We start from the raw sequence: 17,969 nt of genomic DNA, 5'->3' as shown, positions 1-17,969 counted from the left end.
GCTGCAGCCTGGGGACAGCTGCAGTGGGATCGGGGGCCCAGCCAGCGTGGGGGTCCTCGGTGGCACCGCCAACCCATCTGAGGACACAGAAAACAGTGCAATCCTAGAAGACATTTGGCCTGGCAGATTTTCCTGTTTTTATTCTGAAAGACATTAAACATTGGCTGCAGTAGTGCCCATCCAGCTCGGCTCTGACATTCCCGAATCGTCCTCTGCCCAGCAGGCCACGCAGGTTCTTGGAGAAAGTGGCCCTTTCCACAGGCTGTGTCCTTCTGTTGTGTTGTATCAGGAGGTCAACAAAGTGCAGTCTTCTTCTGGAACTGGATATGGCCGGGTGTCCAGAGGAACCACAGGCCTTCTGTTGTTTATGGAGCAAGAGCAGCCCCCGAGACAGTGTCTGGGCTTGTGTTAGTGAATAACTCGTGCAGAGGAGAGAATCTGGCACAGGCAGAAGCTGCCTGGTCGTATACCCCCTAACTGCAGACAGTGCTGTTCTCACACACTCACGTTGGACAGGACCCTGGGGTGTGCACTGCAGAGGCAACAGTTTTAGAGAAGAGGCACTTGAGGCTTGGAGAGATTCATACTTGCGCAGGGACAGAAAGCTATCAAGTGCCAGACCCGGGATTTGAACCTGAGGCTCAGCTGCTGTACTATAGTGCTTTGATGCTTTAGCATTTCGGGCCTTCCAGCCAAAGCAATCTCACCACTTATTTTAGCAAAAAGAAAACTTCCTCCAACGTCCCTGATAGCCAACTGCCTCTCAGAGTATTGCAAAGAAGCAAAGCTTTACTGGTGTTTTCCTAAAGACAAGCAAAACTGCAGAAGCTATGTTTGGGGACATGAGTTTCTCTTTAAGGCTCTTCTTCTATTTGGGCTGGAGTTGTAACGCAGTGGCAGTTGCTACACACGACCAGGCCACAGTTACAAACCATGATTGCTTGTGCCTGAGAGCCACAGAGGGTTGGCATCACCCGAGAGCCACAGAGGGTTGGCGTCGGAGGCGGCGGCAGGGCCTCTGAAGCCCCAGGTCGGTGTCCTGCACTCGTGGCTACGAGGCTGAAGTGGGCACCACGGGGTTGGGGTTCTGAGGCGCCCCTTTGCCTGTAGAGGAGTTCCATTGTTGGAAACCTGTGGCTTGGGTGGAAGCAGCACAAACCATCCCCAAAGGGAAGTCTGTCTGCTACAGTATGAGAGAGAGAGAGAATCCCCAAAAAGGAGCGTCTGGGCAAAACCCTTCCAATGCCGTAGGTGAACTCCTTTGGGGACTTGGGGGCAGGATGGGGTGGAGGAGGACAAGATAAATGTGAAATTATACCTTCAACGTGCATTTTGCTCCTCTTTATCTTTGATGGGATATTCAGATTTACCAGCCTTGTCCAAAGGTGCTCAGTCCAAGAACCCTATATGATACGTTCAATCTCAGAACCCGGGGAGTGTTTAGGCAAATGTTTTATATCAGGAAATAGATTTCTGCCACGGAAAATTCTGCAAAGGTGGCAGATTTTTTAAAATTTACATAGCACATTTTTGGTTTTTCCCAGCAAGGCACTCGGTTATTTACAACGTGCTACAGCCATAAGAAATCCGTCATTTTCCACCGATGGCGCGGTTGCATTCCTGGGCTCCCCTCCCCTGCCCAGTGGGAAGCCGTCAGAACCCAGGGCTCCTTTTGCTTTTGTTTCAGTCACAGAATGTCTGAGATTTGAGTCCATATTTGGCAAGACCGTCGTGGTGTGACTCAAGTAGAAAGAAATGACCGTGATGGGAATTTGAACTAAACTCCTGGGTGTACGTACCCTGAGTCAGTGAGCTGCACCTGCAGGTCGGCCAAGTCTCGCGATTCTCTCCCTTCTGGGTGAAACCACTCCCTGCAGTGGGGGTCCTGACTCTGGCCCCCATCTACCCTCCCCTCAGTCCTCTGGGCTTCTCTCCTGTTCTCTGTGCCTTCACAACTGTGCCCAGCACATCCTGAAGGTCCCACGGCTGCCATCTTCCCGAGCGTACACCACACAGCTGTCTGGCATTGGACTCCGAGGGTCTCCACCCAGAGTGGACTGCCCCCCACCCCCTCGCTCTGAGGTGGAGGCTATCCTGGGGATACTGATCCCCACTAGGCTGCCATGGGTCAGAGGGGCTTTTGCTCGGAAGACGGCGGGGGGAGGGGGAGACACCGGATGTTTACGGAGTGGAAGGGAAGGACTGCTGTTCTTTGAGCCGTTAACCCACTGAACGCATTCCTCATTTATAAAGACAAACACCCATTTCTCCGAATCTGCCAAGGTCTATTTTCTAACACCCTTCCATGTTTTCACGTCTTCTCAAGCTCATTTGCCCAGTTGTATTCCAAGCACACAGGCTGCTAAACTGTCTTCCTCGGAGACGGTTCATGTAGTCAACAGACTCAGCAGGACTTCGAACATTTTCCACTCTTTTTCTTCCTTAAATTAATTTCTCTTCTTGGAGATCAACCAGAAATAACGTGCAGATGCCCCCATCCCTCCTCGTTACACCCTAAGCTATGTTTTGACTCGGAAATAGGACTGGTTCACCCTGAAACACAGTGTGGCCGGCGGGCGGGGCTCAGTCGTTCTCCCCAAGACGTATCGACCGGGTTCTGAGCGCCTGCTCTGTGCTGTGCCCCAGGGATGGAGTTGGCCAGATGGCTTCCCCGGGCTAATGGAACTTACATCTGATGTCAATAATGGTGACGGCAACATATCTGGTATATTATGTGCCAGGCACAGTGCTAAACCCATGACACGAATTATCACATCATTGAAACCACATGAATACCCTGTAAGGCAGGGCTCGACAAACCGCAGCCCATGGGCCAAGTGCAGCCCGCCACCTGTTTCTGGAGATGAAGTGTTGCTGGAGCACAGTCACGCTCATTTGTTTGCATATTGCCTGGGCCTGCCTTTCTGCCGCAGTGGTAGAGTTCAGTGGTTGCCACAGAGACCACGAGGCCCGCAAAGCCAATATAAAATATTATCTGAGTTTTATAGAAACACTTAACTGACTGTGCTTTCACAGAAAACAAGTCTCTAACCTTGGTTCTAGTTAGCGTTACCATCCGCACTGTACAGATGAGGATGCTGAGGTCGAGAAGTGAGCCCCGTGAGTGGTGGAGTTGAGGCTCTTCATGCATGTGGCGGTCTCACCCCATGGCCCCGACACGTCTGATCTTGCGCAGCTCAGCTATGAACTGCACGACCTAGCTCTTCTCGGAGCCTCTGTAGCGTCCCTGCTGCAGGGGGAAACAGTGGTGGCAGGTCAGGCTCCCTGGGAAGCAGGGTCTGACATAGATTGGGATGGTGGAGGTTTTCGGGGGTGGGAAGGTTCTCTTAGGACACTCCAGTGGGCACAGCAGGGCACAGGAGCGGCTGGGGAGTTGAGCTGAGGTGCTGTCTCAGCGGTGGCGCTGTCTCAGTGGTGGCCTCAGCCAACCCTCTGGGTAGCTCTGGAGCTGGGGTGTCCTTTCAGAGTTGTCCCCAGTTGTGACAAGGAGGGATGGGCCGCCGTGCCCCACCTGGACCAGCCCTTGGCTATGGATTTCTCCAGGATGTGGTGGGGGGCTGTCAGCAGACAGCAGTCCCTACAGCTGGAACAGAAAGCCTGCCAGTACAGGGGGACCTGGGCACCCCACAGTCAGTGCTCTTCTCAGCCAGGTGAGGGAATCCCGGCCCCGGGCCTGGTAACCCACAGTCTGCTGGGAGCCCTTGGGAGGGGCAGTCCCCACGTCCTCTTCCCATGCTGGTTGTCCAGGTGATATAGGCTTCCAGGACCTTCTTTTCCAGGCCTTTAGTTGGGGCCAGTTGAAAGAAGTACCCTTCGGCCCCCATAACACCCTGAAATCCATCCACCTCTAAAATACACACACACCATGGACCACACCGCGGATGGCATCAAGCTGGCTCTCTTGGTGGGTGCGATGCGTTTGGGCTACGGTTGAAGTTTGCTCTGCCCCAGAGGTGCTGGGAATCGTGTGTCTTGCTCCAGAGCAGTGACGTGGGTGAGACATTTGGGTGAAGCTCTGGGCCCGGAGACTGCATTTATTTATCCCCATCCTCTCTGATGTTCAGTTTCAGTGGCGATTCGCCAGGGAAGACATGCACAGCAGGCAGATGAGGAAATCCAAAGGGAAACTCAGTGCCAGAGATAAGCGACAAGCAGAAGAAAACGACAAGAATTTAGAAGACCAGTTTTCCAAGGCTGGAGATGTGGGCAACTGTGTGCTGAGCCGGCAGCAGAATGAGGAAGCCGTGGAGGAGGTGAAGGTTCCCGCCCAAGAGGTCATGGGAGAACAGCTGTGTCCTGATGGCCGGCTCTCTGTGGAGGGCGGGGCCATGCAGAACGGTCCTGCCAGCCACTGTGGGGCCCCAGCCGGGGGCTGCGAGGGGCACTCGGGTCCTGCCGAGGATGACAGGGAGGGAGGTGCTGAGGAAGTGGCTGCAGAGACAGCAGAAGACAACTGAGTCTCAGCAGTTGGCACCGAAGCCAGATAAGCTGGCCAACCCGAGGCACTGTGCCAGCAGCCAGGCCAGGGCTGCTTTGCCCTGGTGTCCTGCATTACCCTCTGGCTTGGCTTGACCTCTCCTTGTGAGCTCACGTGGGCCCGCCAAGGGCCAGCTCCCCGACAGTGTTGGTTTCTGCACATCCATTTGAAATGTGTTGTAACGCCCCAGTGTTAGAATGCAAGAGGTCAGGTTATTTCTTCTAAACCTCAGGGCTGAAGGCCCAGCCCTGGCTCCACCACTCCTCAGTGGGAGGGTCTGGACCATTCAGTGCCTGCGTCCACCCCATAGGGCCTCCGGGGAGCATCTGGGTCAAGTCCATGGGAACTCCCAGGCTACAGACCCAGGCTGTGTGTTTTCATTCCCACACTCTGCCGGGGCGGTGTCCATCCTCACTGTTCTCTGCAGCCCCTCGGTGAATGTAACAACCCTTGGAGCCCTGTCAGCTGCTCTTCACCCAAACCCCCAGACCCTGCTGCTTTGGCAAAGAAAATGACATTAGAGGCAGGGAGGCGCCCCACCTCCTGGCTTTTCTCAAAGTGTTCCTATAGATGCTGGTAATCTGGAAATGAACGGTAATTCTGTTTGTGCACCTGCCCTTGCAGAATGTCCAAGAAAGGATTCTGTGTTAGCATTAATGCCAAATTTTTTTAAGGTTTTGTATTCAGCACATCATGTGAACTCACGTTCTTTCTGTCATTTCGGGGCACCCCAATTGGTTGGGTGCCCTTGTCGTGTGCTATTTTAATCAGTGTATTATTGGCCAAGTTGATGCCCATGTATGCTACCACGTGTTTATATCGTCCAGAAAGTATCGTTAAGGCTTTAAGTAGATACAACTGGTGTCTTGACCAAAACAACAGCCTGTCTCTTTCTTGTTTAGTTACTTAAAGCAATAAATCATCTATGAGTTAGAGCTTTGTGAGTACTGGGTATTTATTGTGTCGCAACAAAAAAGTCCCAGCCCCATGTCCCAGGGACTCAGTCCCACATCCCTTGTGCACATTTCCTGAGTTACTAACGCCTGGCACGTGATGACCTGAGAGATAATAAAATGAAGCACTTGTGTGCAAGATGAGAGCCAGCTGAGCACACTGCTGTCTTGTCCGGTGTAGAAAGAAGGCAGACTGGGATGCAGGTGCCAGCAGGTAAGCCGGGGCACAGCCACCTCCCATTGCCCGGGGCGACGGCAACCAGTACCTTTTGAAAACAAGTAATAGCCCCACACCAGGCTTTTAAGTAAATTATTTAACGAGGCAAGTCTTTTCCCTGTTTGCAAGTTTGCTAAGACGGAACACATTTGTAGCCAGTTTCTACAGGGCAGAGTGGAAGACCCGTGGACAGAAACGTCGTGCAGTCCCTTCCTTCTTGATGGTGGGGCCGACATCCCCACCCCACCCCACCCCCACTGCTGACCCAGAAAGGTTGAAGGTGCTCTGTTCAAAAATAACTTTCAGAATGACATTTTTCCGTAATTATACGCAGGAATATCTATTCTGTTCGGCATCTTGATTTAATAAAAATGTTATCTCTTAGCCCGTATCTTAGAGGATCACAGCTTTCTTAAAAAAAAAAAAATGCTACTTAGCAGCCGTCTGGGGCAGAAACGACATCTTTCACAACTTTGAAAAGCCTGTGATCCCAGGCTGAGTCCCACAGGGCTGGGCTTACACCACTCAGCGCCGGGTACGTTTTTCAATAATTAAATGACATTTATGTTGGCTGAATGTGTCATGGGAAAAAAAATTAAAGGTGACTTCAGCTCATTTGAATTCCTCAGGAAATTGAGGCCTAGAGCCAAACTAACAAATAATTCCCGAAGATCTTGTTTTTTCCCCCACACTTCTCCACACCCCTGCTGATAGCTGGCAAAACGTCCACCTATGGCAGGCGGTTCTCAAATTGGCTGCATGTTAGGTTCACTGGAGACTTAAAACCCAGTACCTGGGCCCCACCGCAGAGACAGAGGTGCTGCTCTGGGCTGGGCATCGGGACTCGTAACCCCTCCCTGACCCAGGGGTTCTAAGGTGCAGCCAAAGGTGAGATCCCCTGGCCACAGGCCTGCTTCGAATCGAATCACAGCTTGTTCCTTATGAAATGCAATGCTTTAATGAAAGGTAAATAACCAAGCCCCTACCATCCAGTCCTAACACCTTGCATGTGCATTGCAAGTGCACGGCAAATTCCTGAAGGAAATTTTAATTTCCTGTGACTGGTGACAGGTGTGTGGGTCATCATTGGCATGGACGAAGCCCCAGTGACCAGTGAAGGTTGCAAAGACTTGCAGTGTTTGCAAGAGCCGGCTTGCGCACTTGGAGGTTAGTTTTTGGGGATGCAGGCGTCACAGAGGGTCTTAAAGGAACAGGGAGTTCTGGAGGGGTGATCAGGTGACTGCAGTGGTGACCTAAGTGACTGTGATAGGCCTTGCTACCACCCACCACTGGGCAGCCCGACGGCATTTCAGAGACCAAGGCCAGTCCATGGAGGCCACAGAGACGGCTGTGGAGGGTTTTGGTAGTTCTGAGGCCCATCCATTTGTCTGTGGGAGGAGGTTTCTGGAGAGAAAAAAATCCAGAAAATGTTCCTATGAAACTGTGGCTGAATTTGGAGTCTTTCACTAGGAAATGGTTTCAAGACCCACTGGTCACCTTCAGAGGATCCAGAGTGGGTAGTGGGTGGAGGCTGGCATCACTCCAGGGCACTCGGGGTGGGATGCTTATGGAATCTGCGTAAACGTCGTTACACCGCTTTCCGGCGCATGTAGCCACAGGGTCGAAGTGGTGAGTATGGAGAGCCTGCAGAGGCCTGCGTCAGTGAAGGGCTGTTCTCTGTTGGGCCAGACTTCGGGACCACACAGAGCTGGTCAGAACGCTCACCCTGCACAACATACACATGTAACTTCGGGTTCATTTCTTCACACCTCCAAGCATCAACTGCCTATGTATGAAATGAAGCCGATGATACCCATCTCATTGGATTTTTGCGAGGATTAATAAGGTGTGGTCCAGTGCTTGGTCTGTGGATAGCAGTTAATCACGATGCCGACAGGTAATAAACGTGGCGGAGACCCACAGTGCTCACCCAGCATCCATGGGCTCCTGTACTGCCCAGACCCTCTTGCAATTTGGGGCCATGTGACAGGGTTCTGCCCCATGGGACACAAACAGATGTGATGGAAGCCAGTTCTGAGCCTGACCTTTAAAAATACCCCAGGCAGCCCCAGCCCTCTGTTCATCTCCAACGCCCTTGGCATAGTTCAAGATGGACCACAGTGTGAGGGATAAATAAACCTTCACAGTGATAAACCTCTGGGATTCTGAGGATTACCTATTACTGAAACACAGAATTCCCCATGCTGATGAACAGGCGTACTGTAATGTTCATAAAATCTTTGTTAGTGGTTTATAAGTAACAATCCTTGCTTGAACATTTTTAAATCTCCCAACTGACTGTATTTCACTGGAAGTATGCGTGATGGGACAAGCTTCAAGGAAAAAAAAACATTAAGAGACATTCTGATTCATTTCTTATGAAGCACATTTTATCAGAACTCTAAACGTATTAATTATGGCCTTTACTAAACCACAAAACATCTTTCAAGAATAGCTCTCAGATGTAGCAATGCTCACTAGTAGGAATATGTTGACCCCAAAACCCATCAGTTATGAAACACGTTTCGGTTGGACCCATACCCAGTGCTGGGCACACTGGCCCTGGGAAAGCCGGGCTCAGCCCGGCAGCCCTGCCGAAGCTCACGGCCCTGTGTGGGCCAACAGCAGCGGCTGGGACTGCAGATGAAGCCCTGAGAGGGTCGGTGAGAGAAGGGGACACAGAAAGGAGAACTGGGGTGCACACAGGCAGCCTGGAGGCAGCTCGGCACTGCCCCCACCTTGTTTCAGCGGCCCCGGTTCCAGCAGCCCTCTCACTAGTGCCAGAGCCGCTGCCTGAGCGGGCAGGGTGTGCCCCGCTCATTAGCGCTCTGCCCGCGCTGTGACCTGCCAAACGACCGATGCAGCTTCCCAGGAGTCTGGGTTTCCTGTATCTGGCTCCCAGAGTTTGGAAAAGGGAAGCACGTGAAATTTAGCTCTAAGTACAAGACCTAACAAGCCTTTGGCTGGGCTTTCTGAGGTGGCTGTCGCCAGAGAAGGAAGCAATGCAATGTTCACCACAGGTTCCTGTTGATAATGATCATTTCTGTGGCCAGACTGAAAAAACTGACTCTGGTTACAGACAACTGGTTCTCTGAACCTAGCAGGTATTTGCTTCCCCAGCCCCTGCAAGACAGTGTGGGGTGGCATTTCCTCCCAGCAGAGGAAGCCAGGCCACGTGGGAGACCTGTGGCTTTATGTGGGCAAAGGCGATTGGATCATTCACTATACAGATATATAGGGTTTTTATTGTTTGTTTCAAACAACAAATGTTAACACCTCACACTTCTGGAGGCTGAGAAGTCCAAGATCAAGACACTGAGAGATTTGGTACCTGGTAAGCGCCTGCTTCCTGATTTCATAGATGGCCATTCCCTCATTGTGTCCTCACATGGCAGAAAAAGGCAACAGACACATAATTTTTAATGCCTCCACCACTGTGCCAGGTGGTGGGAAGGCAGCAATGAATGAGACAGACACAATCCTGGCTCCCATGGAGCTTACAACAGCCATGGAGCAGTTGCCCCAGTAGTTACACTGTGATGAGGGCTGTGGAGAAGCACAGGAGGCCACGGAGGCAGAAGGGGGGCTGTAACCCGATTACAGAGGGCTTGCTGGAGGACGTCAGAGCCAGGCTGAGAGCTGAGCGCCAGGTGGGCAGCCCACGGGGAGGCAGGGTGCCGAGCAGCCCGGAGCGCAGGCCGTAGAGCCAGTCTCCCCAGCTGGAACCCAGGCTCCCCCACTTTACAAGGTGTGTGGCTCTGGGCAAGGTACTTACCTCCTCTTTGCCTCAATTGACTTGCCTATAAAATGGGGATAAGAGTTGCGAGAATTAAACAAGTTAGTTCATGCAAGATGCTTAAAGAAAGGCTAGCATACAGGAAGAGCTACGTCGTTAAGTGTTGGTGATGGGGAGGGCCAGAATTAAACGGGAAGGATCTGAAGAAAGACACTTACCGGGTTCAAGTCAGTGGAAGAAATCCATTAAGGCAGCTTTGCAGTGGGTGTGTGATGGGTGGGACACAGTGGCAGGGAAGACTCAGAGATGAGACAGGGCCAGATGTAGGAGGGCCTGGGAACAAGGTAAGGAGTCCTGTCCTCCTGGTAGAGTAATGGGAGGCCATTGATTATTTTTAAAGGGAAATGACATAAGATCTGTACTTTTGTAAAAGATCTCTGTTGCTGAGCGAGCAAGCTGGTGTGTGTGGGGAGGGGGTGCCCACGGGGAGTGCAGGGGTGCAAGTGAGCAGCCCGGTGCTTTAGTCCACGTGAGAGTGCTGGTGGGTTGCACCTCCATGCAGAGGAAGAGGAGGACAGATTTGATGATAATTTAGGAGCAAAAATTGACCGAATTTTGCAATCGATTGGAGTAAGGGAGATACTGAATCTACCAGCCACGCCAGAAAGAGGAGAGTACTGTCCTTACCAAAGGTGTTTCCTCAGAGCAACAAATACCACAGTGATATTATTGTTGCTTGGAGATTTTCTAAAACCAGTATTGTGGGTTATTTTTCAGGACTTGAATAATTCAACATTATTCTACAAAATCAGTAGAACATAAGTCATGATTCCTTCCCAAAGACTCTAAGAACTGAGTCTAACTTTTGGCAGCAGTTGCTGGGCAGAAGCACAGGTGGGGCGGTGCCCTGGGGCAGGCGTGCGGCTGGACAGAGGAAACCTGTCTGTCTTGGGTCTGAAGAACAGAACCTGAGTTCTGCCCCCAAAACATTTTTTTTAATGGTGATGCTGGCAACTACCCCAGTGGTGGGGAGGGTTTGGGAACAAGCCCACAGTGGAGTCTGCAGAAAGTCCTCCATGAGGACAGGAAGGAGACCAGTCCCGGAGGTCTGGCTTTGTCCCTCCCCAGCCAGGTGAGCCTGGGCAAGCCATCTAACCCCATTGGCTGCTCTCTCGTACTGCTACAACAGGACAACATCGTTCACCCCGCCTACTTCCCTGAATTGTTGGGGAATCATTTAGTGAGACATAAAACAAAGTACATGTCAAATGCCAAGTAATGCTGTAACATTCAATTGATAATAGTATTCCAAGCAAAATCTAGACCACCACTGAATGCAGGTAACCCCAGAGGAACTGTTCCCTATCACTCTTCCTTTCTAACTTTCCCTGTGAGAATGAAGTTGTGTGACTATGCATAACATCTGTTTGTGTTTAAATAATCTAGAAATGAATAAAAAGTGTGTGTGTGTGGGATACAGAATATACAAAAAAGCTAGCATCATTAAAACAATGTGATATGAGAGCCACAATAAATGAGACCCACAGAACAGAGATCTGGGGGGAAAAGTCCACCTGTAGGTGGGGATTTAGTATGTGGTAAAGGAGGCACTTAAATCCCCGGGGAAAGTGCAGAACGTCTGACCAATGGTGCTGGGCACCTGAAGAGCCGCGTGAAAAACGCCAGATCCTCATCCCCATCAGCACAAAAGTAAATCCCCACTGGATAAGAGACCTGTAAAACGATCAAAAGAAAATACATCCATAAAAGCCAAGGGAAAAGACTAATGTGCTTGATTACATATAAGTTTAAACTAGTATTAGTTAAAACAAACAGAATTCAGTGACAAGTAACAGAAAGGGAACAAAATATTTGCAGTATGTATAACAAGGGCTTAGCATTCATTTCACTTTATAAGGGGTTACCTACAAATTAGTCAGACACTGAAGTGGCTATAAAAATGAACAAGCACGCCATTCTCAAAAGAATAAAGAGAAATGGCTAAACCACTTTAGGTTAAAAAAAAATGCTAGGGTGAAATCAGGCAATTAACTTTTTTTTTTTAGATCATCTTTTCACCCAACAGACTAGGAAAAACAGTTGAAGGACTTAGAATCTCTAGTTTTGCCAGAAGGTAGGGAAATGAGTACTTTCACATTGTATTAGAACACAAATTGACCCGGCATTTTATAGGGTGATTTGGCAATACTAGCCAATTTTTACATTTCTTTATGCATTGAATTTAGAGACAGGGGGGACAGGAAGGGGGGTGGAGAGAAAGAGATTTTCGTTGTTCCACTCATTTGCACATTCACTGGTTGATTCTTGCATGTGCCCTGACCAGGGATCAAACCCACAACCTTGGTGTATTGGGATGATGTTCTAACCAACTGAGTTACCCACCCAGGACAATACTAATCAATTTTTGATCCAGAAGTGACACATCTGGAAACTCAACAGGAATACAACACAGATATTACATGAACAAGTGTGTTCACTGTGATACTATCTGTAATAGCCCCAAACTGGGGCTATTACAATCTGTCGTGAGTGTTCATCACAGAGATATGGTTAAGTACATTATGGTACATTATTTGCAATGCTAAAGGAGTACAACCAACAAGCACACATACCTGTGTATGTATACAAGATTAACAAATTGTTAAATGTCTAAAAAACTACCTAGCAAGCTCTTTATACAGAGGTTCATCCTAGGTGAGAGATCAGGGTGGAGGAACAGAGGACTTCTGCATCTAGTGTACATACTTTTATATGGTTTATTTTTCTTGTTCAAGTAGTTGTCTCCATTTTCCCACCACCACTATCCCCCACTCCACCCACCCCACCCTCAATCCTTCTTTCGCTTTGTCCAGGAGTCCTTTGTACATGTTCCTTGACGACCCTTTCCCTTCTTTCCCCTGTTAATCTCCCTCCCCGCCTCCCCTCTGGTTACTGTCATTAACCAGGTTACTGTCATGTTCTCTATTTCAATATCTCTGGTTATGTTTTGCTTGCTTGTTTTGTTGATTAGGTTCCACTTATAGGTGAGATCGTATGGTATTTGTCTTTCACTGCCTGGTTTATTTCACTTAGCATAATGCTCTCCAGATCCGTCCATACTGTCATGAAGGGTAGGAGCTCCTTCTTTCTTTTTTTAAAAATATATTTTATTAATTATGCCATTACAGTTGTCCCATTTCCCCCTTGTTCCCTTCCACTCTGCACACCCCCTCCCACCCAGATTCCCTCCCGCTTTAGTTCATGTCCATGTGACGTGGGTTCTTTAGCTTCTACATTTCCCATTTTATGCTTCCCCTCCCCCTGTCTATTTTCTCCCTACCGTCTATGCTACTTATTCTCTGTACCTTTTCCCCTTCTCTCCTCCTCCCACTCCCCTGTTGCTAACCCTCTAGTGATCTCCATTTCTGTGGTTCTGTTCCTGTTCTAGTTGTTTGCTTGGTTTGCTTTTGTTTTAGGCGTGGTTGTTAATAACTATGAGTTTGCTGTCTTTTTACTGTTATATTGTTCATATTTTCTATCTTCTTTTTCTTAGATGTCCCTTTAAACATTTCATATAATAAGGGCTTGGTGATGATGAACTCCTTGAACTTGACCTTATCTGAGAAGCACTTTATCTGCCCTTCCCTTCTAAATGAAAGTTTTGCTGGATAGAGCAATCTTGGTTGTAGGTCTTTGGATTTCATGACTTGGAATACCTCTTTCCAGCCCCTTCTTGCCTGTAAGGTCTCTTTTGAGAAATCAGCTGACAGTCTGATGGGAGCTCCTTTGTAGGTGACTGTCCCCTTATCTCTTGCTGCTTCTAGGATTCTCTCCTTCATTTTAAACTTGGCTAATATAATTATAATGTACCTTTGTGTGTTCCTTCTTGGGTCCAACTTCTTTGGGACTCTCTGAGCTTCCTGGATTTCCTGGAAGTCTATTTCCTTTGCCATCTTGGGGAAGTTCTCCTTTATTAGTTGTTCAAATAAGTTTTCCACTTGCTGCTCTTCCTCTTCCCCTTCTGGTACCCCTATAATTCGGATATTGGAACGTTTAAAGATGTCCCGGAGGTTCCTAAGCCTCTCCTCATTTTTTTGAATTCTTGTTTCTTCATTCTTTTCTGTTTGGTTGTTTCTTTCTTCCTTCTGGTCCACTCCATTGATTTGAGTCCCAGTTTTCTTTCCATTACTATTGGTTCCCTGTGCATTTTCCTTCATTTCACTAAGTGTAGCCTTCATTTTTTCATCTAATTTGCAACCAAAATCAACCAATTCTGTGAGCATCCTGATCACCAGTACTTTGAACTATGCATCTGATAGGCTGGCTATCTCTTGGTTGCTTAGATGTATTGGCACTGGGGCTTTGAGTTCTTCTTCTGTTTGAGCCATATTGTTTTGGTCTGGTCACGCCTGGTCACAGTCTGGTACTGAACAGCAGAGCCCTAAGTGTTCACCAGGGCGAGGCAATCCAGTGGCTGGATTGTGATGCTGTATGTGGGAGCAGGGTCAGAGAGGGAACAATGGCGTTTGATCCACTCTCAGATTTCAGTCCTTTCTGCGGCTTCCCACAAGCAAATTGGGCCCTTCTGGTGCCGGTTCCTGGGTGGGTGAGCTTGTGTACATTCTAGGACCCTGTGGGTCTGTCTCTCCAACAAACTCCCCTGTGAGGCTGGGAGTCTCTCCTGGCACCTCAACCCTCAAAAGTGTTTCCAGTTGGTGCTTTCAGGCTTTATTTCCTGGCACTGGGGCCCTGTGTTGAGCAGTCTGTCTTGCTGCCTGTTTTTGCCTGGTTTATCTGCGCATGAATGTGTGATCTCAGTCAGCCTGTGCCGCCTGTGCTTCAGGGTCTGCCAGCCGCCACCTTTTCCTGCCAGGACCCCTCTCCGCCGACTCCACACTTCTTACCTGTCTGGATGAATGGTTGTCGGACTTCCGTACAGTTCAATTTTCTGTGCAATCTGGTTGTGTTTGTTCCTAAATTTTTGTTATCTTAATTTTGGTTGTGCGAGGAGGCACAATGTGTCCACCTATGCCTCCATCTTGTCCAGAAGTCTCCCTCCTTCTTTCTCTCTGCTGCATAGTATTCCATTGTGTAAATGTACCAGTTTTTTGATCCATTTACTGATGGGCACTTTGGATGCTTCCAGCACTTAGCTATTGTAAACTGTGCTGCTATGAACATTGGGGTGCATAGAGTCTTTTGAATTGCTGTTTCAAGATTCTTAGGGTAGAATCCCAGCAGTGGAATTGCCAGGACAAGAGGCAGTTCCATTGTTAAGTTTTTTACAGTCATATTTATCAAGTAATTAAAAAGAAGGAGAAAGGAACAGACAAAATTTTAGTTAGGCTCAAGCATAGCAAAATGGGACTTGGGGTGAGATGGAAGAGACTAATTCGAACCATCAGGGTTTTTTAATAGCTCAGAGCAGACCAACCAAGATGTCTCTCCACCACTAAGCAAGGCTGGGATCCTGAGCACGAACCGTGTTACAGTGCGTGTGTCCAACTGATGGTGGGTTCGTAGGTACCTCTATATGTCACCACTGTGCTTGCTACATACGTGCATGTTAGCAGAGAGTGACGTTAAAGACAGGACATCTCACTATTTCTCGAAGATCAAAACAGTGTATCTGAGTTTCATTTAGAATAAAATTAAATAACAGCTCTCGGGTTAAATTATCAGCATGTGATCATCTGCAATAACCAGGAATAAGGGAAATTGCTGTTTTCCATTCCAAAAGGAAAAAACAGACCTCAGGCACTGGGCACTGTTGACAATCACCGCACGCACACACACATTCACATTTATGCACACATGCATGCAGCTGTGCCTCCCATAACAACAAGGCCCCCCCAGCACTGTCTCCAAGGCGTGGGGACACCCCTTCTCCCTGCCCCTCCCACCGTCAACCCACAGGACAGCAGTCCTCTGGCAACTCACCCAGACGTCCATCTTCCATAGCTTCCCTTTCCACCAGCGTGAGCTGCAAAAAGACATATTTTCTCTAGGGCGTTTTTACTTTCAACTTTGTTGAAACGTTCTCAGTATTCAATATACTTCTTTGTAAAAGATGGCTTTTATCGCTTTTTAGCCTCATAAAAAAGAGTTCCCTAAAGTATTTAACGTGCTCCTCAAGATAACCTTTGTCTTACACGGTCCTATCTCCAATTTCTAGCAGTGACTGCACATTGTAGACGTTCAATCAATGACAGTTAACAAGTTTATCGTCCTCCAGAAAAGGTCGTCTCCGCCCCAACTGAAGTCCCACTGAATGCCTCCTGAGAGTTTGTCATACAGTCTATTCTCACCCATCTTTAAAAAACAGCAACTGTGCTTTAGTTAACAGTCTTGTGTCAACTTAGCTGTCTTTAGTTTTCATAAATACACCATCTTACATGGCTATGTAAGGGGTATATGGGAACACTGTCCTCTCTTTGCAAGTCTTCTATAAATCTAAAATTATTTCACAATAAGAAGTTTGAAACACAAATTTTTAAACATGAGCAAAAAAAAAAATAGAGTTCTCTTACCACCACGTCTCTTTCCAGCTACCATCCCATTTTTCTTCTTCCCTCCAAACGAGAGTTAAATTATTTGACACGACTACCTATATTCACTCATTACAACTTATTTCCTCCCAGCTGCTCTTAAACCCACTCCAACATTCTCACTCTTAACATCCATCTTATCAAGATCACCAATGACCTTCCAGTTGCTAAAGAGCAGAACTCACGTCTCTTGTCCTAGCAGCAGCATGACACAGCTGACTACTCATTCTTCCTTGAGACACCTTCTTAGAGTGGCTTCCTGACACCGCATTCAACTTCTTTCCCTCCTTCCTGTTTGTTAAAGCACTTTTTGTAACTCTAATAGCCCTACCTGCCCCCATGACTCAGCACGGAACACTAACAGCAGGAGCAACCTGAAATGAGGTGAACGTCAAACACTGACCATAAGGGACAAAAACAATCGATGCGTAAAAGCCATGAGTTCATAGTGATACTTTAAAAAATCTGCCCATCTCTGGAGGTTGCCAGGGCCCCAACTCATAGCAGGCTAATTGATTTTACAAAAGGATGAGAATCAAGCATTGATTCTGCCTTTCCTGCTCCTAACCATCTCAGGGCAAAGTCAATGAGGGAGAGGTCTCTACAGAACAATCGCAGGTAAAAATACATGCAGGAAAATGATAGAAACGGACAACTAATCCTTAATAAAATGGTAGGTACGAGCCATGATTGACAGCTGCTAAAATAATTAGGTAAGAGGTCGACAGCTTTGTATTGGATGGATCAGGCTGACAAAAGCTGAACCTGCTGATCAACCTCAGTAACACTGCAGGTGAGACATTCAGACACCATGTGCCTCCTCACGTGGGAAACAGGAAGTACACAACACTCACGATGCAGCCCCGCAAAAAAAAATCTCGAATCTGACTCTAAATGAGCTCTAGGTCTAACTACCAGTTTACGTGACACTGAGGATAGAGGGTGATGCTAAATGACACGCTGAGGGTAAAGTAAGCCGGGTTCAAACTGGGGGCAAGTCCTCAGGGACAAATGATGCAGCCTCTTCGACAAGTATTCGATGGGGGCAGAGTGACGTGCGTGTGTGTGAGCAGTGGAAAGAAAGTGCTATCTCGTAAAAGGAACGTAAAAGACGTGTCAACCAAGTGCAACGTGTGGACTTGGGGAAAACACACAGAAAGGTCTCAGCTGATACTAAGGAGCCACTGTTACTTGTGCTGAGGGTGGTGTCAGCCCCGTGGTCGTGTTCAGGTGATGTATCGGTTGGAGATACAAGCTGAACGACAGGTACAATAACAGGATTTCTAGGAATTGCTTCAACGAGACCAGGCAACAACAAACCCAGGGAAGTCGAGGGCGGAGGAAACTGAACATCGCACTGTTGATAATCGCTGAGGCTGGTTAGTGGAGACACAGAAGCTCGTTTTGCTGTCTGCTCTACTTCAGTGTGTGTTTGAAAACTTTCCTAAGATTTCTTTTGTAAACTAGGAGCTACTGACTAAAACCAGGGTCTCGGAGAACAACATCCTGATCTCCAACCGGATGTCCACTTTCAGGCCCCCTGTTGGTGAGGTAGGGCTCTGGGCCTCCCAGAGCCCCTCTGATGGTGGACTACTCAGGAAAGACCAGGTATTTGGTCCACTTTCTGGTGAGCACTGGCGCTCATACTAACTGTCAAAACTTGAGAAGGACTCCTATGTCGGCTTAAGCAATCTCTTGAGTATGTGAAGGCGTCTCGTGTTACAAGAAGAATCATCTTTTCTTGCACCCATAGGCTCAGAAGAATCCTTAAGAATTCCTTCAGTACAGCTCATCAGCTCCACACAGGCCCATTCACCCACAAAAGAAACATTATTAAGTACCTAGTCTGTGCCAAGCACGGCACTGAACAAAACGGGCCCTAACCACATGAGCGCTGCAGGTTAGTGAACAAAACCTAAGCCATAGGACAAGGAACAGCATGTTAATCACACACTCAGGCAGCATTCTGCCAGGTACTTCATGTATGTTACCGTATTTCAACCTCGTTAACAGCCCA

General features: G+C 48.3%; 1 protein-coding gene across 3 annotated transcripts in view; it reads left to right on the top strand.

Annotated features, from left to right (window-relative positions):
- The window catches only part of RFTN1 (raftlin, lipid raft linker 1), a 187,348-nt gene extending 181,915 nt beyond the window's left edge, over positions 1-5,433 (top strand). For all 3 annotated transcript variants that reach the window (XM_037143962.2, XM_037143964.2, XM_037143963.2), the window contains exon 10: positions 4,086-5,433. In XM_037143962.2, the coding sequence (XP_036999857.2) occupies positions 4,086-4,478 (393 nt within the window). In that variant the 3' untranslated portion in view covers positions 4,479-5,433. The remainder of the gene's footprint in view (positions 1-4,085) is intronic.
- The last annotated feature ends 12,536 nt before the right edge of the window (positions 5,434-17,969 follow it).

The sequence above is a fragment of the Artibeus jamaicensis genome, unplaced genomic scaffold, assembly GCF_021234435.1.
Source record: "Artibeus jamaicensis isolate MK-2021 breed Jamaican fruit bat unplaced genomic scaffold, CSHL_Jam_final contig_519, whole genome shotgun sequence".
Lineage (NCBI taxonomy): Eukaryota > Metazoa > Chordata > Mammalia > Chiroptera > Phyllostomidae > Artibeus > Artibeus jamaicensis.
This window is presented reverse-complemented; position numbering and strand designations above follow the sequence as displayed.